Here is a 23,569-nt window from a genome sequence, read left to right as displayed (position 1 = left end):
GCCGCCGCCGGCACCCTATCCTGTGTGGCGGCGACGGAGTTCGCCGTCACGGCCTACGCGCTCGGCCGGGGGGACGAGTGGGTGGAGGTGGGCTTCGTTCCCGTGGAGCCCAGCGGTGGGGAGGAGGAGCAAGAAGAGGAGGAGGAGGAGGAGGAGGAGGGGGTTATCGTCATCCGCGAGCGCCCCTGGCCGTTGAGATTCTACGGCGCGAATCTGGAGGCGGCGCTCTGGGTGGACGGGAGCGTGGTGGCGGTGGACTTCCGTGGCCGGCGAATGCGGAGGATCGGATCCGTGGACGCGGATCCGAGCGAGATGGATTACGTGGCGCACATCAACACCCTCGCTCCAGTGGCCAAGACCAGAAAAACATTCTGATGCAGTCCTTTTGCATCCTGTCTGAATATATATATATATATATATATATATGTAATCTTCTCGCAAAAATTACATATATATGTAATTTTCGCGAGAAGAAAGAAACATCAAACTGTTTAAATTGTGTCTTCTATCCATGCCAATGCGATATAATATATTTTATAAAAATACTCATTCTTATTCTATACTTTATGAATAATATATATATATATAAAATATTGATAGCATTAGTTTGTGTGATGGTAACACCTTTGTACTCTCTATTCATGACTAACAACACAATATGGAAGTGTTATTTTGTAGTGGAGGACGGCGATCGGAACGGTCGTGGGGTACGATCCCGCGGCGGATCGGACCCGGGTGATGACGTGTCCTCCGATGGCGGCGGATATGAAGTGGGAGCTCGGCGCCGCCGCCGGCGCACTGTGCTGCGTGGCTGCGACGGAGTCCGCGGTCGTGGCCTACGAGCTCGGCCGGGGGGATGGGTGGACCCAGGTGGGCTTCGCTTCCGTGGGGCCCGTCGGTGGCGACGAGGAGGGCATCGTGATCCGCTACCGGCCCTGGCCGTTGAGATTCCAGTGTGCGAATCTCGAAGCGGCTCTCTGGATGGGCGGAAGCGTGGTCGCGGTGGACTTCGCGGGCCAGCGGACGCGGGCGATTGGATCCGTTGGCCCCGATCCGAGCAACATGGAGTACGTGGCGCACATCAATACCCTCGCTCCAGTGGTTAAGACCGTAGAATAAACGACGACCGTCCATTCAGCTCTGATGCAGTGTAAGGAGTAAATATATCGTATTTACCTAGTCATTACATTAAAATGTGGTTTTCCGTAGAATGATCATGGTGTTGCAATTATACCGCTTCTCCTTTGCTTCACTTATTTTATAGTAGTTTTGGTGATCATAATTAGATTGAGATTAGTAAATACGAATGATATTGGAATGTGTTGGAAATTAGCAAGTATAGAAGTGTAATATATAGAAAGAGGCAATAATGGATAGTTATCTATACTAATTATTATTTTGACGAGGTAGCTAGACGGATATTTAACTTAATTTTGGAGAAAGTCTAATCTAATGAATCAAAAACTCGATTTAATACCCCACAACCACAAGTCCACAAGGCCGCAACAAGATAACAACAACCAACGAGTTGATTTAGTCTTCCATACAAATAAATAAAAAAGAAGCTTACCGGGTCGGATCTTGAACGAAAGTCTAAGATGAAATGACCCCAAGACCCGTCACTGTTATATATATATATAGGTAAATACTTCCGTGCCACAAAAGATACGAAGACCATAAGAAAGGCAAAGCCAAGAACGAGACACAGAGAGCTGTGAGAACAAAGTCAATGATGCCAATGACTGACTTGGTCGTCGTCGCGGCCGAGGAGGATATCTTCGGCATTGACCCCGCCGCCTCCTCCCCCTCGGATTCCGAAATGGGTACGGAGGAGGACGACGACCGCTTCGACGAGCTCGCTGACACCGGCGAGATCCTTGATCTCGGAGCCAAGAAGCGGGAGGATTTCTTGAAAATACGCTGCCTCGTCTTTCCTCGCCTCCCGGCCAAGATCCTCCTCCGTTTCCGTTCCGTATCCCCGGAGTGGAACCGCTGGATCTCGGGCCCGTTCCTCGCCTACTCCCACTCCCTCCAACCCCGTTCCGTTTCCGGCCTCTTCTTCCACCTCTCCGATAACTCCCTCAGCTACTCACCGTTCGATCCCTACCACTCGATACCCAACCCCAACCTCTCCTTCCTCCCCGAGCCGGTCGTCATCAAGTCCTCGACGCGCGGCCTCCTCTGCTGCCGCGGTCAAGAAAGTTTGGACTACTACGTAGTGAACCCCACCACAGCCACGTGGACTCTTCTGCCGCAGCCGGCGATCGAGCACGGCAACGGCTCCGTCGTCGCCGTCGTCTTCGACGAGCCGTTGGTCTACAACTTCAACGCCGAATACCACGTTGTCGTCGCCTCCCCGATCATCGACGGCGCGTACTGCTTCGAGTCCTTCTCGTCCGCCACGTGGGCGTGGAAGGTCGGTACCGAGATCTGCCCCGCCGAGGAGGTCGTCGGCGTCTCCGGCGTCGCCGCCTGCGGGTGGGCATACTGGAGGACGACGATAGGGCTCGTTCTTGGCTACCATCCGGCGGCCGATACGTGGCGGTTCTTGGACGGGTTGCCGGGCGGGGTCGAGGGGGAGACGTGGTGGGAGCTGGGGGAGATGGCCGGGAGGGCGTCTGTCACGTGCACGAGGGAGTCGGAGGTGGAGGTGCACGTGCTGGAGGACGAGGCGGGGAGGTGTTGGAGAAGGGTCGGGGGTTTCAAGGGGGTAACGGATAGGCCGGCACTGAGGTCGCAGGGGAAGGCCGAGGTGCTGATGTGGCAGGATACACGTGTCGTCGTGAGGGACCTGAACGGGAGGAAGCTGAGGGAGCTCGGCGAAGGTCACGTGCCGGAGTACTGCGCGGATTTCATACCCTACGTGAGCACTTTGGTGGATGTCAAGAGGTAAACAAGCTTCTTCTCAACTCTCCTTTTCACTTTTGCTGGATATGCTGTTGACCTACTTACATCATATGCATATCATCATTATAATTCTTTTTTATTATCGAGAGAGTAGTGAGAAGCTTAATGGGGTTTCAACAGGAGCCTTTTTAATCATCTGAATACAATTTCATTAGCGACACACATATCATTATTAGTTCTACCAATACCGATATGCATACTTGAAAACGTTACGGATGACAACAATAAGAACTTTGGAGTTGCAACAAAGCACAGAAGTGATCACTGAGATAGAGATCTCTCAACCTATCAAATTACAATTGAGATAGTGATATTTGACGTGGAAGTGTGACTTCTTGGTTTCGTAACTCGTTACAGGGACTAGAAAACTGAACGAGGGAATGCGCAAGGAGTGTTCAGCTCTCATCGGAGTAAAATCGAGAAGCGAAGGGAGCTCAATTATACCACTTCTTCTAAATGTAAAGAGTAAAGTTGGGATTTCTTTCTTTCTTTCTTTTCAGTGTGTGATCACAGAGTATATACACAAACGACGCAATATTACTCCTTTATATTTTGCTCCGTATAACTGGCAGCGAGGCGTCCTTTTGGAGTGCAATATTACGAACCAAATTGGAACCTGTCCTTGTTCATCATAGTTGCAAAGTTATTGTGCAATTCGTGAAAAGGGTATATTACCCTTAACTCTAAACGAAAGAATGGTGTGGATCATAAATTCATAAAAGTTTAATACCGAAAAAAATAAGCTATTGCCTCAGCCTTGCATGACATGATTGCAAGCACATTTACGGTGACACTACAGAGAGAAAAGGTATCGGAGTCGTTTTGTAACCCAATAACATTAAAACCTTTCATCCAATTTAGCATCGTACTGGAGATCCCATCCTCTCTCCTCATGGGCTCATGCATCAGTGGGTCTTGAAGTTGAATGTTCCCACTTCCCAGTTCTCAATGATAATAGGGTTTGCTAAATTTATCATGACCAAATCTATATAAAGGGGAAAAAGAACCAAATCTTAAACAAGTGGTGACACTTTTAGCTGACAATTTGCAGACAAGAATATACAAAGACAAAAAGAGGCCAGTCAGATATAAATCAAAAGGGAAGAAAGATTGATGATGCCTTCTCTGAGGATAAGCATAAGGCTGCCATCAGTTCCACAAAACTGCTTGAGCTGATAACTCTGCTGCTGCAACTACTGCTCTATAGAGGGTTCTTTCAGGGACATAAAGTGCCCCAGGAGAAAAGAAAATGAAACCAAAACAGGTCAAAAATTTACAGATGGTTATCAAGATAATGTATGTACACTCATGCTGTAACACAGCCTAATCTTCGATGCCCTGGATTTCACCCATCATTATTCGGTTGCTGACCACATTAAACCCTAGGACTGATGGACTCACCTTCTTCCCCTTCTTGACTTTTTTCTTCACTCCACCCGCTTTGGCTGCTCCATCTTGTCCAGCTTCCATCTCAGCATCAATGTCTCTGTTGGCTCCAGTCCCTAGGCTACCAAGCCCTGTGACATCCCCATTATTGGGGCGGGGCTTGTGAGCTTTAAAGGCCATTTCTATGATATCAGATGATAAGAACTCCTTATAATTGAGGAATTTATCAATGAACGTGTGGTTGCGATCCAATGAACCAAGGTTCTCTCTCAAAAGCATTTCAGCTTCTTGAGTTTGCTGTTTGATGCAGAATTCCAAGAAACTTGTATCTAAGACAATTAAAACAATACAAATGATCATAAGGGATCCATCACGCATCATGAGATAAAAGGGCAAAGAACAGATAGCTAACATCAATTCTGAGTAGGTAGGATAAATTCAATACCAGTTGTTCCAGTGAGCTTGGTCCACTCACTCTCGCACCATTCCCTGAAGTCCATTGCCTCTGTAAACATAAGGTCTTAGAAACACGAAGTAATTAACTAACTGTTATAATGCAGAGGAGAGTCCACATTCATAAGTTTTACCTGACTGTTTGCTTGTTGCATCTTTCCTGCTTTTCACAATCGACATGACAGCACTAGGTGGGGAAGGAGGCAACTTGCTACCAAGGGACTTCTGACGACTCGATGCACCTGGCAGTGTTCCCTTGACAGGGGTGCCCTTGGTCCCCCATCCACTCTGATTCGACATGGATGTTCCATCTGACCTGGTTACGAGCAACAAGATCAAATGCCTCAAGTTTAAGCATCTTCATCGTTATGGAAACTCTAGTTTACTTGTTACAGGGATACCAAAAGTAATAAATAAAAAAAGGAATATAGTGCAATAAGTCATGCATCCAATTAGGGTGTAAGCGAGCCGGGCTCGGATCAAGCTTGATTTGAAATTAATTTGGTGTATGAATTTAGAATCAAGCTTGGGTTGATTTTATTTCAATTCGAGTCAATTGCGAGCTCGAGTCTAAATGAGCCAATCAATTATATTGTACATTCATGCCAATCCAATTCAAACCAAAATCAAGCCTGGATCAAGCTTGAATCAAACTTAAATTAGGTTTAGTTAAACAATTTGAATGCAAATAATAGAGATAATAAAAACCTAAACTAATAAGTAACAAAAAAATGAATTAAATCTACACCTAGATCGATATTTCCTCCTATTGCAGTCATAACATGGATAAAAAATATAGCCCTAGAGTGGTTAATCTTATGAGCCTCGTATTAATTATATGTACTGTATCCTAAATAATATTTAATTAAGATATTATTAATTTTGAGCCTTATCAACACGAGCTTGATCCAATTGGGCTCATGATCAGACTTGGCTCGAAATTAATTTTGAGCATGGTTCATGCTCGGCTAATCAAACTTGAATCGGGCCAATTTCAAGCCGAGCTTGATCGACCCTTAGCGAGTCAAGCTCAAGCTGGCTCAATTGTTTTGAGAGCCCTACATCCAATTGATGAATAGTAATAACAAACTCAGAAAGCTAAGGCGAACGACATACTGCTTTGGTTCCTGCTTGGATGGCTGGAGAGGACCCCAGAATAAATCATCTTCAGATCTGGATTTTGACTGTGCAGATATATGTGAATTGGTTTGGATAGGAGATGCACCCTTGGATGGAGATGACCCAGAAACCTGCCAGGAACCAGTTCCACGATTTCCACGGTTTGGTTGCAATTTCATAGGAGATGGAATTGGAATCTGCTGCTGGACAGATGATTTCTTTCCTTGTTCCTTCTGAATTTCTCTTAAAGACATGGGTTTCTGAAGTTTAGCAGAGTCAGTAGACCATACTGGAGAAGGTACAGGGTTTAAATGATCACCCTTCCAAGGAACAAAATCCCCCAATGATGGGCCATTAGGAGGAGCAGGTAGAATTTCATTCTCTTGTTGTGCCTGATGAGTAGATTTGTTCTTTTCAGGAGGGAGTGGAGAACAGAGATCAAGTGAACCAACTGGGCTTGGAGCCTTGGCTCCAGCATTTTTGGACTTTGATGCCTTTTTGCGGTTCTTCTTGGAGTCCTTAGCCTCAATGAAGTCATCATCACCAAGTCCTAATGATTCAGTTTGGGTGCCACTCAGTGGAGGAAAAGGAGCATCTTTATCATTACCAGCAAGATCTTTATCAACTTCATTCAACTTGGCCAGGACTTCTTCTGCCAATAAATCATGTAAAGGACTCTTCTTGCTCTTTGAACTCAAAGTACTTCCTGAGGTCTCAGTACCAGAAGATGCCATTGTTGCACCTTGAGTGACATCCACACTGAATTTACGCTCTGAATTGGCCACTAAATCACTCCATGGAACAGTTGATGCAATACTTGCTGGAGCAACAGTTTTTGCAATCTCACAAGACATTGCTTCCCTCCGAGCCCTTAACTGTTCTTCCGCTTGAATTTCTAGCAGTGACTTAGGTCTGAGGTCTGATGCAGGTTTCCATGCACGATGAGTAGAAGTAGCCTGCACATTGAATAAGCTACCAATTTTTCCTTGTTCTTTTTCTTTTTCAACAATATCTGATTCTTTTGATAAAGGATTTTTGGAAGATAATAGCTCAGATCTTTCCAGATGGTTGGCACTAGATGTAAGAGAGTTCTCATCTCCTCCCAATGGTGCCCCAAGCAAAGACCCCTCTGTATCATTCTGCATGCTTGATTTAGCTCCACCAGCATCTGAATCCTCAACTTCAAAATCTAGTTTTGATGAATGGCAGGAAATTGTCTTTGATACTACTTTGGCAACATCTGGAGCTGACTTCACCTTCGAGTTTTTTTGTTTCTTAGACTTTTTCTCTGAAGCTTTCTTTATTTCCTGTGTTTCCACCTTTTTCAATTGCTTCACTGAAAATGAATCCACAAGGCAGTGATCTGGGATGTTTTCAGAAGAAATCTTCAAATTCTCAATCTGATCAGATGTGCAAGACAGAAGATCAGGTCTTGGACTGTCCTCCAAAGATGCAAGAATGTCAACACCTTCAGAACCAAATGGTAGAATGGTTTCACTAGCATGAGACATCTTATAATCCTTGTGTTCTGTTTCACCTTTATCCAACCCTTTCTTAGTGTTCTCTGGAATAATATACTCCTGCTCATGACTCTCTCCAGATTTTGCCAGAGGCAAAATTTCAGTCCTTGCTATTGTTGCAGTACTGTCAGCATTTTTAATAATTTCAACCTCTTGTGAAAGAGAAGCATCCCATACTTTTGAAGATGCATGGTCAAAGATCTGATGGGGCATATCAAGAGCCGGAGCTCCTGAGCTTACGGGACAACTGATATTTTGAGTACCTTGCAAATTTACATTTAGATGATTAGGTAGCTGTCCATCATGCAGGTTGCAGACAGGCATCTGCTGATTAGATTGACGAGCCTCATGCAATCTCTGAAGCCCAAGAATATCAGGGGAGGGACTGCCTGGTGGAATAACAGCATGAATTTGCGCATAAGAAGGGTCAAGAAAGTTTTGATTAGAAGAGCGAGCAGATAGGACCTGGGAAAGCAAATGTTGCTGCTGCAGCAATAACTGTTGCTGCTCTTGTTGCTGTTGCTGCTGCAGCAATAACTGCTGCTGCTCTTGTTGTTGCTGCTGCTGCTTGAGCAGTAAGATCTTATCCAAGAGAGAGAGTTGTGGGGAGATAGGTGCCTGCGCATGCAACTGCAGTTGTGATAGCGCATATTGCTGTTGCAATAAACTCAACAACTGTGGATCTTGAGATATCTCAGGAAACAACTTCTCAGGATGAAACATGCCAGAAGAAAGATCAACAAATTGAGGGTCTAAATGAGACAAAGGTGTTCGGTTATGTGGAAGCAGTATTTGCTGTTGAACATCAACCCCGACCTGCGGAGAAATATGCAGATTGTGATGCATGTTCATCACATCTTGAGAGACCCCCATTCCACTATGTATGATACTATTAAGATTTCCAGCTTCTGGAATGTTTGACCACATGGGTACTCCAGATTTAGCAGCCAGCAATTGAGATTTATCTGCTGAAGAATGCAGGATGGATAGCAAGTCAGGAGATTGAAGAACTTGATGAGAAGAGTCTCCCATCTGAGGAAGCAGCTTAGATTTTAGTGCAGAAGAATCAGAGACTAAATCAATCTTTGGTGCCATGGGAACATCTCTTCCTGACCAATAAGGAAGAGGGTTCGGTAAAGATTGCTGCCTCTCCAACAATCTTTTCTGGGCCAAGAGGTAATTTACATCATTTACACTCTCACTACCCACTGAGGAAATATTGCCAGAACTACTTCCATCATATTCTTGCATACCTGCATTAAGAATTGTGTCAGAAAACATATTTGTGAAACCTAGATAGTTTTTTTTTTTTTTTGTGAAAAAAGCCACAATAAAAAAGAAAAAAAAAACTACGGCTCTGTTTCAGTAAAAAACCTAGATTGTGCTACTAAGACAACAACAGTAACTACACAAATATCATATAAATTTTATTTTCAACAATCCACTACTGAATCAACAAGAAGGAGACTAAATTATGTTTGTAAATATTATATATGTTGTAATAAATTAACCAACCTCCAGAACTCGAAATATTTGCAAGTGGAGAACTGCTCATGTTAGCAGACATTAGTGACTCTAGAAACCGGGTTTGTGCTTCAGTTGCAGTATCATGCCTGCTTCTTGGCACGTTTTTGAGAATATTAATATCACCCAGACCTGCATGAATACTGCTGGGAGTAACAAATTTTCCAGCAAGTGAAGAATCTGACACATCACTCTCCTTGGCTGCACCAAACCCAGGTGGAGGCCTTGCCTTCGCTCGTAGGTGTGGCATAACATCCCCAAGTAAAGAGAAATGAGCTTCAGCCGGAGCATTTGCAAGACGGACTTGCAAGTCAATACCAAAATATCCAGCTTCAAACCATCCGATTAAATCACTTCCAGAAAAAGGACCTTGAATTTGACCTTGTGGGTCTTTGTAATATAAAGAAAGCTCTTCTGGAGAAGGATGAGTCTGTCCAGAACTATAAGTATCATCCTGACCGAGAATAATATTGGCTTTACTTTCTCGGTCCAAGTTTTCAGATAATTCCCTTCTAATTACAGGATCATTTTTAAGTCCTGGATGAGAAGCTAATCCATCATTCTTTTGCCAGTAAGCTTCATCTTTATAGAAAGATGAGGCAATCGATGCTCTATTCTTATGCTCCGATTCTATAGAAAAGTCGTTGCGATCATGGGATGGTCCATGTGTACCATCACTAACCGATTGAGATCTCCGTGGGCCAACATAACGTGAAACAGAATTTTCCATCCTAGACACTTCTCCATTGTTTGCTTCATCAGCCTTTTCAAGAATGCCTAGTAAATTTGCAAAGAGATCAGGAAAAAAATGGAATGTTAGAAAAAATACACTAACATAACTAGAATCTAAGAGGGGACAAAAGGAAAACCCATTAGAAGATGAAAAGCAAAACTGGAGTAAATCAGTTGCTATAGTATCTCAGTGTTGTAGGTCCCAAACAATGTAGTGAAAGAAAATTAATAGCATGTCTGGTACAATTCCCAAATGAATTGAAAAAACAAAATCAAGAATAGGAGCCCAAAAAGATATTTTTCTTAAGTTCTCCTTCTGGTGATTACGTCTGTGAATAGGATGTCATGGTGGAATGGATGGTAAAAGCTGTACCCTTTCAAAGATATTTTCAGAAGCAAATGTTTTGTTGATGCAACATATTCAATGTAAAGAAATTCCAATGTCAAATTGAAGAACAACCAGAAATGGACGTTGGACTTAATCAAGAGAGACCGTGTTGTATGATCATTGGAGAAAGAAAAGTTTATGCCCATGCATATAAACAAATATCTAGTAGGGATTCTGGAAAAGGAAACCACTTCAGTATTCAATGTTTTAACCTGAATCAAATGCTGCTTCAGATTTGATTTAAACTTTGGTTCAGATCCATGATATATTATGGGAAAAAACCTGAAATGAGTACCTCTGAATTTGTCGGTCTTGTCATCTGTATAATCATCCGTGGCAGTTGGCCGATCTTCTCTATTCCCTGAATAAAAGGAACCAAGCAATTCATGATATGGAGTAATCACAAACCATGATGGAATAAAATCAGAAATTTTGTCATGCCTAGTTTAACTTGTTTAGATGGAATTGCATCCAATGTGTTCCTTCCGGCAGAGCCATCTTTCGAAACCTGAGGCACCCCACTGCTTATAATATCCCCTTTGTCAATTCCTTTCAAAATACCCTGCCAATACAACAGAAGCATAAGAACCACACAACCTTATATGACATATTACTCCAAAAAAAACAAAATAAGTAGTTACCGATTCGTCAAGACCAGGAGCAGAAAATGCCAAAGGTTCCAATGCCTCTGCTTGTGTCAGAGAAGGAACTTCAGTAAACCCATCTAAAGATATCCTTACATTCTTAATATCAGTCAACCTGTATAAATCTAACAATTTCATCCTACTATATCTAAGGGTATAGGCATCTCCAGATGCACCATCAGACTTGTCAGAAACAGAAACCAAGTGATATGGACGTGAAGAACCACTATTTGCAGAGCCATTACTAGAGTTGAACTTCCCACGAGGATTAGAAAAAACAGAATTATCATTTTCTGATCTTCCTCTACCATAGCTAAACATAGCTGATGGTCTATTTGGTGACTGAGATGGATGATGAGAAGGGTCTCCCCTGCCACGGCTTAAAGAAAAGTTGGACCTCCATGAGCGAGAATAAGTTTCCTCCTTCTCTGTATCTTTTTCATGATTATTTATGTCCTTCTCGTGACTAGTAAAATGAGGCAATCCTTTGTCACGAAAACCATCCCTCTCTCTACCAGATTCGGCCAACTTATCGCTCCAATTTCCAGCCTCTTTATCATCAGGTCCCCAGCGAGTGTTCCATTTGCTCTCACGATGATCATAATTACCTTCCTTGTTACCAGAATCACTCCATCGTTCAGTTGGGGCTCGGCGAGCTTCGCCAGAATGCTTAGAGGAATTGTCTGACCAACGTTCTGTCCTGCGCATATCGCCAAGTTCCTTGTCTACCTCCCTCCAACGATCCCGACGAATAGCAGAATTTGGTTCCCTTTCTTCATCACGCCAGTGATCACGACGTCCAGACTCACCATCATGCATGGATGGCCTGAAAACACCCCTTCTTTTTCCAGTACTAAGGTCTTCACCATTGCTTGCAGCCTTTGAAGCAGCTGAACCGGTGGCACCATACGGACTGAGATCCTGCAGAGCCATAGAAAGTGCAATAAAAAACATAAAACCCTCAACAAGGCATAAAAAACCAGACATTTTAAAATGGGATAGAACATACTGCAATGTGTATAATACAATCATGAGTGGATATACTACTTTTTGTCTTAATTATCCCTTGCAAAGAAAGAATTTCAACAAGAAGAAAAAAAAAACTAATTTACCCTAGATGCTGTCCCAAGCTTATTTTCTCCAGGTTTTGGCAGAAGCCATTGAGGAGAAAGAGGAAAATGCTTATCAGGTCCTTGCATGTCTGCAAAGTTCAAAAAGGATCATGAGAAAAGCTATATAGTAGGAAACGAATCAATAACTAGTTGAAGCTCTTCTCTTTTTCCCCTACAGAGACGAAAAAGATGTCAAATAATTTTTCGTGAAGTTTCTTTGGAGAAATCTTCCATGTATATAACACAGTGATGAAACCACAATATGATAAATCATCCAAGACAGCTGAGTGACGAGAATAACATAGTAGGCACTTCAAATTTCACCGGAATGAGTACCAAAACTGCGGTTTAAATACTCGAGTTATCCGAGAACAGGTGAACTAGCTACTGAAAACGAAACGGTGGACCTTTGCATAAAAAAATAAAAGGAAATAATGAAACTTGTCCTACAGTGATCCACCAAGAGATTTCGCCCTAGAAAGCTCGACATCGCATAAATTTACTGGATTTATATCAGAATCGCTTCTTTAAGAGGAAAAGGCATACCCAAACTGATGAACTCATGAAGCAACGTAAGAGAACGAACGAAAAACGTCAAAACCCCTAAAAAGAGAACCGCCAGCACCGATCAAAAGCAATGGTGCTTAAATCGGCACAGGATTCCATTTCAGAAGACCTCGAAGAGAAATCTAGGATTTCCTATCCCGTCGTGGACTCGTAGAGCAAGATCGGCTACGAGGAGCAGATGGAGAAGCAACCTTTGGAGAGCTGCGGCGGCGGCGTCTCCACGGCTAGGTGGCGGCGGGAATCGGCATTGTTCCGGTCAGCCATGGATGGAGGCCGTGGAAGCTTGGAGACTAGAAGAAAACCTATTAAGCTCGACTGCTCTCAGGGGGTAAGAAGGCGTGGTGAGGAGGAGAGGAGCGGGTGAGAATAGAAGCGAATAAAAAGAAGCGGATGAGCTTTGGGGGGGTGAAAGGAAACCAGCGTTGTCCACCCGGCTTACGTTAGACACTCGCGGTCGAACTCCACACAGCAGTCGGCTCGCCTCTGGTCGTGCCCCGTCGTGCGAGTTAGCCGATCCTAACCGTTGGATTCAACCTTAGGCGTCAATTGGACGGTCTATATCGGTGGGTTTATTTGAAGAAGACTAGATCGACCGCTCATGGGCACTGTGATGGGTCGAGAGTAAACTTGCGCCGCACGGGGCTTCGTAAACCCTAGGAGACTAGATTTGGTACACAGATGCACCCACGAAATAGGGCACCAAGCGGTACCTCTTCTAATGAAATGTGGGACCCAGGCCGGGGTTTCCAATTTTTACGGGGAGCCACGTGAGCACTGACTGCGTGAGATACGTAACTTTTAGTTGCACCAATAAGTGTGGAACGTGTGGTCGGGATTTGCGGTGCGCTTAACGTAACTACGTAAGTATTCACCTTCACTCCTCGACTGCGGTAAACTACACCGCGACGACGAACTGAATCAGACGATGAATGCCAGTTACTGGACGGTTTGGATTTCCAGGGAAAGGAGAGGGGACTACGTTATACGAATGCGCCGCGGAGCAGTTTAACCTCTAGCCTGTGGGGTTCGAATCGGATTTGCATTCGGGTGGTGCTAGAAATTGAGATCCGAGTTCTTCAATTCGGGTTATCGTGGGACTTCGAAATGTGCGTGTCTACACTCTTGAAATGATTGGTTGGTCGTTTGGAGTTAAAAGGAGTTCGTTTGAATGCTTGGATTCCAAGCAAATGTATCCGATTTGGATTCTCCCAATGAGAAGAAGGCACGGAGTAATTTTTTTTTTTTTTTAAAAAAGTGAAAAAGGGCAAAAGAAACATAGGAACATGTGTGTGCATGTTGTCGGATGAGATTTAGGGTTGGATGCAAATTGCAAAGTGGACTCGTGTGGACTAGTCTGGGCGCCTTTTAATTACCTGTTGACTGTTTACTAATTAATTCGTCAATTTTGAATTTTCCGAATGCACACAAATTATATACTAATATATTCAATGCGGTGTTCACATCCAGCCATACGGAAATTAGATCAACGTTTAAAATATAATGGAAGAGGTTTATTAAAGAACTAAAGATCCTTACATAGCTAATTAAAAATCCTCGTTTATCTAACTCAGTTAATTTATAATCTAAATCAATTAACCTGTAATTTTTGTTTATCTGAAGGCTAAACTGAAGGCCCACTCATAGACCCACTTAAAAAGGTCGGGCCGAAAAGTCCCCTCGCTAATGGACTCATTGTATTCCTTCAAGTTGGGCTTCTCTTACTTTCCTGGATGTGGAGCCTCTTGGAAGCTGAGCTTGGTATTCCTTTCTCTCACCGTGATGATTGGTGCAAAGGAGGCTGGGTAAATTTTAACTCTAAATAATATTGTGAAAAAATTATTTAATAGTCTGGTGGCTTGGTAGTTTGGTCCAACAGCTCGATTCGGTTGACGTCTCGACAGTACGATTGATTTAGAAGAACAGTTTGACAGCGCGACGACTTAAAGTAGGTCTTAAGCAATTAATTCAGAGCAATTGTTCGATGACGCACATGACTTGAAGTCTAGACTAGACAGCTTACTATATTAACTAAAAATTTAGTAAAGCCTAAGTGATTTTATATATAGGGAGGGTTGGTAATTTATCTAACCCATCTCCTGAATGAAAAAAAAAGAAACGAGACCATTTAAAAAAAAAGAAAAAAAAAAAAGCAAGGCTGGCTGCTGTTGGAGAATTGACTGGCCAACTGGCGACGACCATGACACGTGTCTCGGGCGGTTGCGCGGGAATGCCCAACTACCTGTCGACCAGAAATAGGTAGCAAGTTAATTGTAGGCGACGGATAGCCTTCGATTCGTCGCAGCTCTCCCGCTCTTTCTGTGTTTAATTGCTAATTAATTTAATTCGTTTTCCATTCCGTTCCAGCTTTCCTGGAGCTTCAAATGGCATGCCCACATAAAAATAGCAAAGGCTTAAAAAAACTCCCCTCGGATTGGAGAGAGGTGGTGTTTGGAGAAGGACGAAGCCAACGACTAACGCTGCATCTATCATCTCGCCCTTCTCTGAGCCACCTCCTCCCCTAATAAGAGTAATCTCATGAGCATTCTTGCCTACTTTTCTTAAGCCGACAGATGCATCTCTCCGTTAGGAAGATGAGGACTTGTGCTAAGTTGTATAGATTTATGAGCATTCTTTGCACGAAGTCAGTGTGTTTGTTTTGTTTTTCTTTCATCAATGTGGCATGCGTGTTGTTTTGATCTGCTTATGTTCTTGTCTCTTTTGTAGGTGTTATTAGTCTGCTATATTGTCCATAAAGAGCAGCGCTATAGATACGCAGGTGTGATTTGGTTTGCAGTTTTCTTATCAAGTATGTCGTCAAATTCTACGACTGCCCAAGCTCCTACCTCCTCAAACAATTCTTCATCCCTCTCACCACCTCCAGACTCCTCGCCACCGCCACTGCAGTCTCCGCCTCCAAAGGATTCACCTTCTTCGCCACCTCCGACCGACAGTCCTGTCGCTCCGCCTCCTGAAAAATCCCCACCCCCTCCACCCTCCCCTAAAAGTGATTCGTCGTCAGCACCACCACCGTCCAAATCAGACGAGTCCCCACCTTCGCCTCCTCCACCACCCAAGTCATCAGCGCCATCTCCCCCTTCTTTGAAATCGTTGTCACCCCCTCCGCCAGAGCATGAGACCAAATCATCCCCTTCACATTCGTCTTCCAAGTCCAGCAGCAGCCACCAATCTGATGTGAATGTTCCCCTGGTTGTTGGTATTGCTGTCGGAGTTGGGTTATTTTTTATTCTTATGATAGTAGCATGTGTTTGCTGTTCCAAGAAAAAGAAGAAGAAGAAGCCCCACAATGCTATGCATTATTATGCAGATCCCTCCGGGTACAAAGGTAACTTTTGTTGATTTCAAGGTTGATATGATGAATTCTTTTTCGGGTGCGCTGCAATTATGAGCAATCAAATGAAAAGTTGTTTCCACGTTTTCCTTACGCAAATGTACAGAGAAGCCCGGTCATCAAGATGATCATTTTTCTTGTAGATTGAGGGTCAAGCACTATCACTAGAACAGGTTTTAGTTTTGAGGAATCACTACTGACATTGTAGAATCATATATAATCTGTCTGAAATGCTTTAAATACCAGTAGTATCACATCATATTACACATTTACAGGTCGGATTCACACCATATGACACTGTTCAAAATGTGGATTCGCTATCGATATTTGATATGTAGAACAAGCAATGTTGTTCTCATCTTTAGTTTGGTTCTCCATAAATTGTGTCAATCTTGTCCTTGTGTTGCTTTTCTTGCTGTATCTTCACTTTATTGGACAAATCCAGAGCTTGCATCTATTTGTCTTGTTGGTTAATAAAATCATAAGGGAACAGAGCAAAATATGCCAAGACTTTTGTCTCGTTCTCTCACAAAAACATCTCCCATTGACTATCTATTGAAGAATTATCTCCAGGCAATGAATTCCTTATGAAACTACAATTTTTTTTCCAAGTAATTATGATCATTGTAATCTAAACCTCTCTCAGCAATATCTGTCATCTCAAGAATAACCGAAAAAATGACTAGGCTCCAAAGAATTGAATAGAATTTCTTGAATTGCATTATATCTATTTAGTTATGTGAGATTTGTGTTAACACGATAGATTGACGTAGGATAATCGGTTATGGAACATTAGATCTGATTTCATATCTCACCTGTCATTGTAGATGGTAACTACTACAGTAGTGGACCGGAGTTGCAGTGGCACAATGGACACCAAGGGATGGATCAGATGGCTAAGGTTCCGCATCCACCAGGCTCACTTGGTCCACAAGGAGGTGGGTGGCACCCGCCGCCACCCCCGCAGATGGGTAACAGCAGTGACATGAGTTCAGCCTATTCAGGCCCTCATAATCCTCCTCTTCCGCCTCCCTCCCCTGCCCTTGCCCTGGGTTTCAACAAAAGTACATTCACCTATGAGGAGCTAGCAGCTGCAACTAACAGTTTCTCACAGGCAAATCTTCTGGGGCAGGGAGGATTCGGTTATGTCTATAAAGGGCTACTGCCAAATGGAAAGGAGATTGCAGTGAAACAGCTCAAGTCGGGAAGTGGTCAAGGGGAGAGGGAGTTCCATGCTGAGGTTGATATTATCAGTCGGGTCCACCATCGTCACCTGGTTTCCCTCGTCGGATATTGCATAGCTGGGTCACAGAGATTACTGGTCTATGAGTTTGTCCCCAACAAGACTCTTGAGTATCACCTCCATGGTTAGCTTCTTCCACATTTATAATTAATAATCTAATGAAATTTATGAATGAATATTCTCAGAAAAGGAAAAAAAAAAGGAGTTCTTCAAATAAACTCATGAATGTGTGATTTTGGGTCAAAGCCCACTGAATTATTTTGATGGTTATTGTAGGAAAGGGGCTCCCAGTAATGGATTGGCCTACAAGGCTCAAGATTGCACTAGGATCAGCCAAGGGCATTTCCTATCTGCATGAAGACTGTAAGTGATAACTTTTAGTATCTTCTGATACTGCCACCAAATTTTCTTGATTATACCTCACTGTTGTCATCTATCTTATTAACATGAAGGCCACCCTCGTATTATTCATCGTGATATCAAATCTGCCAACATTCTTCTGGATCTCAAATTTGAAGCAATGGTATGGAACACAGAATACCAGGCCAAATATACATTTCTTTCTTAGTTCCTTTTTCTTTATCCATTATGAGTTGTTGTAGGATAACTTAAAACTTCGTCCTTTTCTTTCTTCTTTGAGTTTCAGAAATTACATTCTTATGTCCTGAATGCATTAGTTTTGATAAAGTCCAGGTTACAAAGGAGATTTGGCTTGCCTTCTGTACCAGTGTCATGACTGTGATTGAGCTCATAAATGAACTATATCTTTGTAATGAAAGGAGATTAATACAAGGGGATGGAGATTGGTAAAAATAAAAGACAAATTATGCAGAAAGAATAACAGCTGAAAGACTTATAAATGAATATAACTGCTGAACTTTCATGTGGAATTCCACAATGTGAATCCTAATACCATGTTCATTCACAACCTGACTTTTAAATAACATTCTTTTAACTTTTAAGTATTATCAGGATTTAGTTTAGGGCACTAAATTGAGCACGGTATCTACTGCTTTGGTCTTATCTATGAGATTCTATATATTGTAGTCTACCTTAATATACAAATGAGTAGTGAATTCTTACACCAAAATGCTTCACTTGAGTAATGATGTCTTCCAGGTTGCCGATTTTGGATTGGCCAAGCTGTCGTCAGACAATCACACACATGTTTCCACGCGTGTCATGGGAACTTTTGGGTAAGGCAGATATCTCGTGGAGCTGAAAGACTTCACAAATCATATCCACACATCATTTTCTCAACACTTCTGCTCTCCACATTCTAGGTATTTGGCTCCTGAATATGCTTCCAGTGGCAAGTTGACAGAGAAATCTGATGTCTTTTCATATGGCGTGATGCTTCTTGAAATGATAACTGGACGAAGACCAGTTGATAGTAATCACACATTCATGGAAGATAGCTTGGTAGACTGGGTAAGTATATTGCTCTATATTAATGTATCAGATCATCTATTATTTTTGCATTTAATGTCCATGTTTTTTTTTTCTTGGTACAAATAGGCAAGGCCTGTTCTATCACGTGCTTTGTCTGATGGAAATTATGATGAATTATCTGATACGCGATTAGAAGGCAACTATGACCCAATGGAGATGGCACGTATGGTGGCATCTGCTGCTGCCTGTGTTCGTCATTCTGCAAGGAGGCGCCCAAAAATGAGTCAGGTATGAATCTTTTGAAATAAACACTCATTCCCTGGCTAGATACACAGAATGTAGATACAGCAAAGAAGAAAAGAAAGTGGCATTGCATTTCTTTTAGATGTTTTGCTTTCTGACCCCTTTTTAGCTTCTGAACAATAAAGATCATACAAGCTAGTGAAACATCCCCTTTAATTATTTCTATCTCAGCAAGAAAAGAGGTTTCATAAGCCTATAATACCTTTCATGAACACTTGAAAAGTTAAATCTATAAACAATAATGGTATGGCATAATGGTACAGATTGTACGGGCATTGGAAGGTGATGTTTCACTTGAAGACTTGAACGAGGGAATGAGGCCCGGGCAGAGCATGCTCTTTAGCTCAGGTTCTGATTATGATTCTAGCTCTTACACCTCCAACATGAGGAGGATCAAGAAGATGGCGATGGTGAGTCCTGAGTATAGCGGTGAATACAGCGGACCCATGACTGAGTACAGGCAACCTCACTCAGCCTCGAGCAGCGATGCAGGATTTTCTGGAGAGTTAAATACAGTTGGAATTCAAAAGCACAGAGCTCATCAGCAACTATAGAAGTGGTAGGTGACCCAACAATTTTTTTCTATGGAGAAGGGTAAGATGGATTTAGGTCTTACTACCATCTTTTTAGTAAACATCTGAATTCTACCAAAGACTGCAGCATCCTCAGGGCATGCGAAGAGAAAACTTGATCTGTATGTCAGATTTGAGCAAGAGAGAACTTGCTATTTTCTTTCTTTTCTTTATTTTGTTATTGAGAATTCATGTATTGGTTTATTTATTGTATATAGGAAAGGATGTTCAAACAGAAGCTTTCTTATCTAAATGTTGCTTATTATTCTTTTCCAGGTTCTGTGCATCTCATCTCACTATATTATTATTACACGAGACACGTTTATTAAGGGATGATATCTGTATTTTTTTTTTGTTTGTTTGATAGATTATGAGCTTACTCTAATGTTCATAGAAAATTAAACTTAATGAATTCTGTCGTAGATTAATAGAATTTGATCACTGGGTTACAACAGCGGTCTGGATGATATATGAATTTAATATGGCCTGATTTAGAGTCTCATCATCTTACCATATCACAGGGTCGGATATGCATTAGGAATTTATGATCCAAGCTAAATATAATCCAATCCGAACTTGCATGACCCGATCCATTAACGTCCACAATCATATCGAAATTTCGTGCATGGTCGTAGGAAACATCACGAGAGAGGACGTTACAATCCACCACGGAATTATACAACAGCCAGTGCAAGGGAATCCAGAGTTCTATTATACGATACACACGAAGCAACTCCGTTACTACAAGTAACGAGTTCGGATCTGCAGTACAGCCCCTACGCAGGAATCTACTGCATCCGTCACGTGATAGCCAACTATTAGCTCACAAGATGGTTTACAGTAAGTTCCTACAATCGAGACTCCAGGCGATCTGAACTTGTACTTGAATACGTGCTTTAAACGAGAAACATCATTATATTACTCTGCCTATTAATCCTGAGATCAGATGAGAGAGTTTGAAGCAGAGGAGGAAAAAAGTAAGAGAGGAAGTAATCAAAGAAGCATTCCCCAAGTCATTGAGGTTGAGTTAGATTGTTTGGCTTTGTAGAAATAGTAAAGCAATGGGTGGAGGAAAGAAGACTAGTTTGATGTGGGTAGGAGTTCTCCTCCTCTCTTGGAGCCTGGTTTTGAGTAGTGGAGTGGCATTTGCAAAGAGGCCCTTGTCTCCCTCTTTGAATGAAACGGTCAGCAGCAGCAGCTCAAACTACAGAGACGTAATGGAGAAAGACTTCAAACATATCTTCTCCTACACCTTTCACTCGCTATTCGACGACGGCGAATCTTCTTACAATCATGTTTGGCCTGTATGGAATTCATATCATCATTTGTCTCAACTTCTGTAATGCATTTTGCTCTTGTTCTGTAAATATTTGTTTTGTTTAAAAAAAATGACATTACGATCATGTTTGGCTAGGACATGGAGTTTGGATGGAGGGTCGTGCTCGGTTCGATCATCGGATTCCTAGGGGCTGCTCTGGGGAGCATTGGCGGCGTCGGTGGAGGCGGCATATTTGTGCCTATGCTCACCTTGATCATTGGCTTTGATCCTAAGACTTCCACAGCTATCTCCAAGTGTAAGATACATAAGGAAGAACAAAAGTAGTGATAAAAAAGAGTGATTTAATTTCGATTCTTGTATGATGTAAGCACATTATAATTTGTTTTTGCAGGTATGATCATGGGAGCTGCAGGATCAACAGTTTACTACAACCTGAGGTTGCGGCACCCATCACTCGATTTGCCAATCATTGATTATGATCTTGCACTGCTGTTCCAGCCCATGCTCATGTTAGGTATCAGCATTGGTGTTGCTTTTAATGTCATCTTCCCAGATTGGATGGTCACTGTTCTTCTCATCATCCTCTTTCTAGGTATTACTAGTTTTGTCGAATAAATCGATATTTGTGACTCGATCTCTTGTACTAATGCATTAAGTTAAAAAAAAATTATCAATATAATTCCAGTGATATAATAAGTACTCATTTTTATGACAGGAACATCAACAAAGGCACTGTTCAAAGGTATAGAGACATGGAAAAAGGAGTCCCTAATTAAAAAGGTATCTCCATAATTAAGCACTCCTGGCTCCATTTCTTTCAACTCTTCAATTTTCTCTAGCAGAGACACTTAAAATTTGCTTTGCATTTTATTTCAGGAAGCTGCAAAGCTATTGGCATCACAAACAAATGGTAGGTACAGTGTCTCTTATAATGGTAGCAAGAATAGAAAAGAAATCAACAGAATTTCTTGAAAATTTAAATTTCAGTGTCATTATTTCTCTCTCCTTTTTTTTTGGAAACAAAAAACAAATATAGAGACTCCAGAACTCGAGTACAAACCACTGCTTGGCTCTCCTGGTTCAAATACACAGATCAAGTTTTCACCAGATGAGGAGGTATGTTCTAAAGAAGATTGTTAACCTTTTTCTTTTTCTCTAGCTCAGAACTATGCTTATATGAATCTCTTCTCAGGTCCCGATAAAAGATAATATATACTGGAAGGAGCTTATGATGCTTTTATCTGTCTGGGTGGCATTCCTCATAGTGCAGATAGTTAAGGTCAGATGATCACTCTGAAATAATCAATAAAGAATTTATTTCTTTTTTTCAATTAGTTTTTGCATACTATTAACGGTATACTACTGTACATAATGACTGCATCTCCTATTAAAATGCAGACATATGCCAGAACTTGCTCTATAGAGTACTGGGTTCTGAACACCTTACAGGTATAATTTCCTGCTATACTTTGTTCTTCATGTTATCTACAAGATTGTAATCTGCCTATGCTCGTTGTTCTTCATTTAAATCCTTCTTGCATAGTTTCATCATCTGGAGACAAGATAACTGACACTTTGTAACATGAAGGTGCCAATTGCTGCTTCTGTAACACTATATGAAGCTCTCAGCCTCTGCAAAGGGAAGAGGACCATAGCATCTCGAGGAAAACAAGACAAGACATGGAAGCTTCTTCAGCTATTATTGTACTGCTCATGTGGAGTAGTAGCTGGGATAGTTGGTGGCCTTCTTGGGCTAGGAGGAGGGTTCATCCTGGGGCCCTTGTTTCTTGAGATGGGAGTTCCTCCTCAGGTTATACACTCCATTGCCATAGGAGCATAACTATAAGCTGCACAAAGTTAACTAAAATAATAATCTTCAAGTTTAGAATAATGACAAGAAACCTAGACTTGAAACACACAAATTGTGCATTTAATTTTGCTTTCGCATGTTCTTACAGACATCGTAATTTCTCTGCAACAGGTTGCAAGTGCAACATCAACATTTGCCATGACCTTCTCTTCGTCGATGTCTGTCATACAGTATTACCTTCTCGATCGCTTCCCGGTTCCATATGGTAAGCTGTAATAACATCTACATTTCTTCCGACAAGTTTAAATATCAACTGCTGTGTGAAGAAAGACTAACTGATTATATGTGCAGCTGGTTACTTCATATTTTTGGCTACCGTTGCGGCTTTCACTGGTCAGCACATTGTAAGAAGATTGATCGTTCTCTTGGGCCGAGCATCCTTGATCATCTTTATTCTGGCATTAACCATCTTCGTCAGCGCAATAAGTTTAGGTAAAATTAATCCAAGGTAGATGCTTTCATAGCACATGCTAATGGCCTAAAAGATTTTAATACTTGTGTTCAAAACTGCAGGTGGAGTTGGAATAGCAAACATAGTGGAAAAGATGGAGAGGAAGGAGCATATGGGTTTTGTGAATCTTTGCTACCACAATTGAGCTTTTCCGCTTGAAGCATCTTGCTTGGTGCTGAGCATCCAACAGCAATGTCAGAGTCTTTTGTTAAGCTAGTTTTTGTTCTTCTTGTAGTGTTGGAATGGAAGCAGAAATTTGAAGATCTCATTTCTCCAGAAAGCAAGTTTAATTAGCATGTCTATGATAGCTAAGTAGAGTTCAATGCTCTCCAAAATGTAATATGGAAAAGCTTGAATTGTTAATGAAATTATGGTGATATCATCATACAAACATCCATCAGTTCAGCTAATATATACTATGCATAGAAGCTCTGAAGCTAGAAGCTTGTTTACTTAATCTTTATTTCTTCAACAGATCTCACCAAGAACAAAGATAAGAGCAAAGCCAAGATTAAACTTTGATCATGACAACCATGGTTACAAGTTTGAATGTCCAAAAGTTTCATCATTGATGGCGTTCGGGTTGCATGATTGGTGGTTAGAAGTGCCGCGCTTCGACTAATGCAACCAGTGAGATGGTCATGGTCGTGGCCATTACTCCCACCTCTTGATCGCAGAGGAGTTTCTCTTGGGCAAGAAATCGAACACCTTTCGGGTGCTCACTCGTGACTTCGGTGGTCAAACAACATAAATTTCCC

At 42.1% G+C, this 23,569-nt stretch overlaps 4 protein-coding genes across 5 annotated transcripts; 3 read left to right on the top strand and 1 right to left on the bottom strand.

The window, feature by feature from the left end:
• Positions 1-1,586: 1,586 nt before the first annotated feature.
• LOC140796120 (uncharacterized) lies at positions 1,587-3,469 on the top strand. Its single transcript, XM_073148994.1, has 2 exons — positions 1,587-2,889; positions 3,265-3,469. The coding sequence occupies exons 1-2, from the start codon at positions 1,730-1,732 to the stop codon at positions 3,269-3,271; spliced, it is 1,167 nt and encodes a 388-aa protein (XP_073005095.1). The 5' UTR covers positions 1,587-1,729; the 3' UTR covers positions 3,272-3,469.
• Positions 3,470-3,920: 451 nt separating this feature from the next.
• LOC140796118 (protein ESSENTIAL FOR POTEXVIRUS ACCUMULATION 1-like) lies at positions 3,921-12,759 on the bottom strand. Of its 2 annotated transcripts, none has more exons than XM_073148992.1 (10): positions 12,544-12,759; positions 11,786-11,874; positions 10,671-11,594; positions 10,471-10,591; positions 10,325-10,390; positions 8,901-9,686; positions 5,863-8,638; positions 4,881-5,062; positions 4,739-4,798; positions 3,921-4,622 (listed from the first exon to the last, which is right to left on the bottom strand). In XM_073148992.1, the coding sequence occupies exons 1-10, from the start codon at positions 12,614-12,616 to the stop codon at positions 4,231-4,233; spliced, it is 5,469 nt and encodes a 1,822-aa protein (XP_073005093.1). In that variant the 5' UTR covers positions 12,617-12,759; the 3' UTR covers positions 3,921-4,230. The 2 variants fall into 2 exon arrangements, with proteins under 2 accessions (XP_073005093.1, XP_073005094.1); XM_073148993.1 differs by having other exon boundaries at positions 12,332-12,720.
• Positions 12,760-14,772: 2,013 nt separating this feature from the next.
• Positions 14,773-19,486, top strand: LOC140796023 (proline-rich receptor-like protein kinase PERK15). The gene is made up of 9 exons (XM_073148860.1): positions 14,773-14,879; positions 15,077-15,695; positions 16,529-17,068; positions 17,221-17,307; positions 17,397-17,467; positions 18,064-18,140; positions 18,228-18,375; positions 18,463-18,624; positions 18,903-19,486. The coding sequence occupies exons 2-9, from the start codon at positions 15,161-15,163 to the stop codon at positions 19,191-19,193; spliced, it is 1,911 nt and encodes a 636-aa protein (XP_073004961.1). The 5' UTR covers positions 14,773-14,879; positions 15,077-15,160; the 3' UTR covers positions 19,194-19,486.
• Positions 19,487-20,155: 669 nt separating this feature from the next.
• On the top strand, positions 20,156-23,204 carry LOC140796090 (sulfite exporter TauE/SafE family protein 3-like). Its single transcript, XM_073148955.1, has 12 exons — positions 20,156-20,515; positions 20,626-20,785; positions 20,882-21,082; positions 21,206-21,270; positions 21,367-21,400; positions 21,527-21,606; positions 21,683-21,769; positions 21,889-21,939; positions 22,079-22,300; positions 22,472-22,565; positions 22,652-22,792; positions 22,874-23,204. Exons 1-12 carry the CDS (start codon positions 20,273-20,275, stop codon positions 22,954-22,956), a joined length of 1,461 nt encoding a protein of 486 aa, XP_073005056.1. The 5' UTR covers positions 20,156-20,272; the 3' UTR covers positions 22,957-23,204.
• The last annotated feature ends 365 nt before the right edge of the window (positions 23,205-23,569 follow it).

Source organism: Typha latifolia, chromosome 10, assembly GCF_019914945.1.
Source record: "Typha latifolia isolate L0001 chromosome 10, TyphaL0001v2, whole genome shotgun sequence".
In the NCBI taxonomy this organism is placed as follows: domain Eukaryota; kingdom Viridiplantae; phylum Streptophyta; class Magnoliopsida; order Poales; family Typhaceae; genus Typha; species Typha latifolia.
This window is presented reverse-complemented; position numbering and strand designations above follow the sequence as displayed.

Coding starts and splice junctions, on each gene's coding strand:
- LOC140796023 (XM_073148860.1), top strand. CDS start 15,161: ATGTCGTCAAATTCTACGACTGCCCAAGCTCCTACCTCCTCAAACAAT. Junction 17,308..17,396: donor TTCCTATCTGCATGAAGACT/GTAAGTGATAAC, acceptor ATTAACATGAAG/GCCACCCTCGTATTATTCAT. Junction 18,376..18,462: donor AAGATAGCTTGGTAGACTGG/GTAAGTATATTG, acceptor TGGTACAAATAG/GCAAGGCCTGTTCTATCACG.
- LOC140796090 (XM_073148955.1), top strand. CDS start 20,273: ATGGGTGGAGGAAAGAAGACTAGTTTGATGTGGGTAGGAGTTCTCCTC. Junction 20,516..20,625: donor CTTACAATCATGTTTGGCCT/GTATGGAATTCA, acceptor ATGTTTGGCTAG/GACATGGAGTTTGGATGGAG. Junction 22,301..22,471: donor AGATGGGAGTTCCTCCTCAG/GTTATACACTCC, acceptor TCTCTGCAACAG/GTTGCAAGTGCAACATCAAC.
- LOC140796118 (XM_073148992.1), bottom strand. CDS start 12,616: ATGGCTGACCGGAACAATGCCGATTCCCGCCGCCACCTAGCCGTGGAG. Junction 11,595..11,785: donor AGCTTGGGACAGCATCTAGG/GTAAATTAGTTT, acceptor ATGGCTCTGCAG/GATCTCAGTCCGTATGGTGC. Junction 8,639..8,900: donor AAATATTTCGAGTTCTGGAG/GTTGGTTAATTT, acceptor TTCTTAATGCAG/GTATGCAAGAATATGATGGA.
- LOC140796120 (XM_073148994.1), top strand. CDS start 1,730: ATGATGCCAATGACTGACTTGGTCGTCGTCGCGGCCGAGGAGGATATC.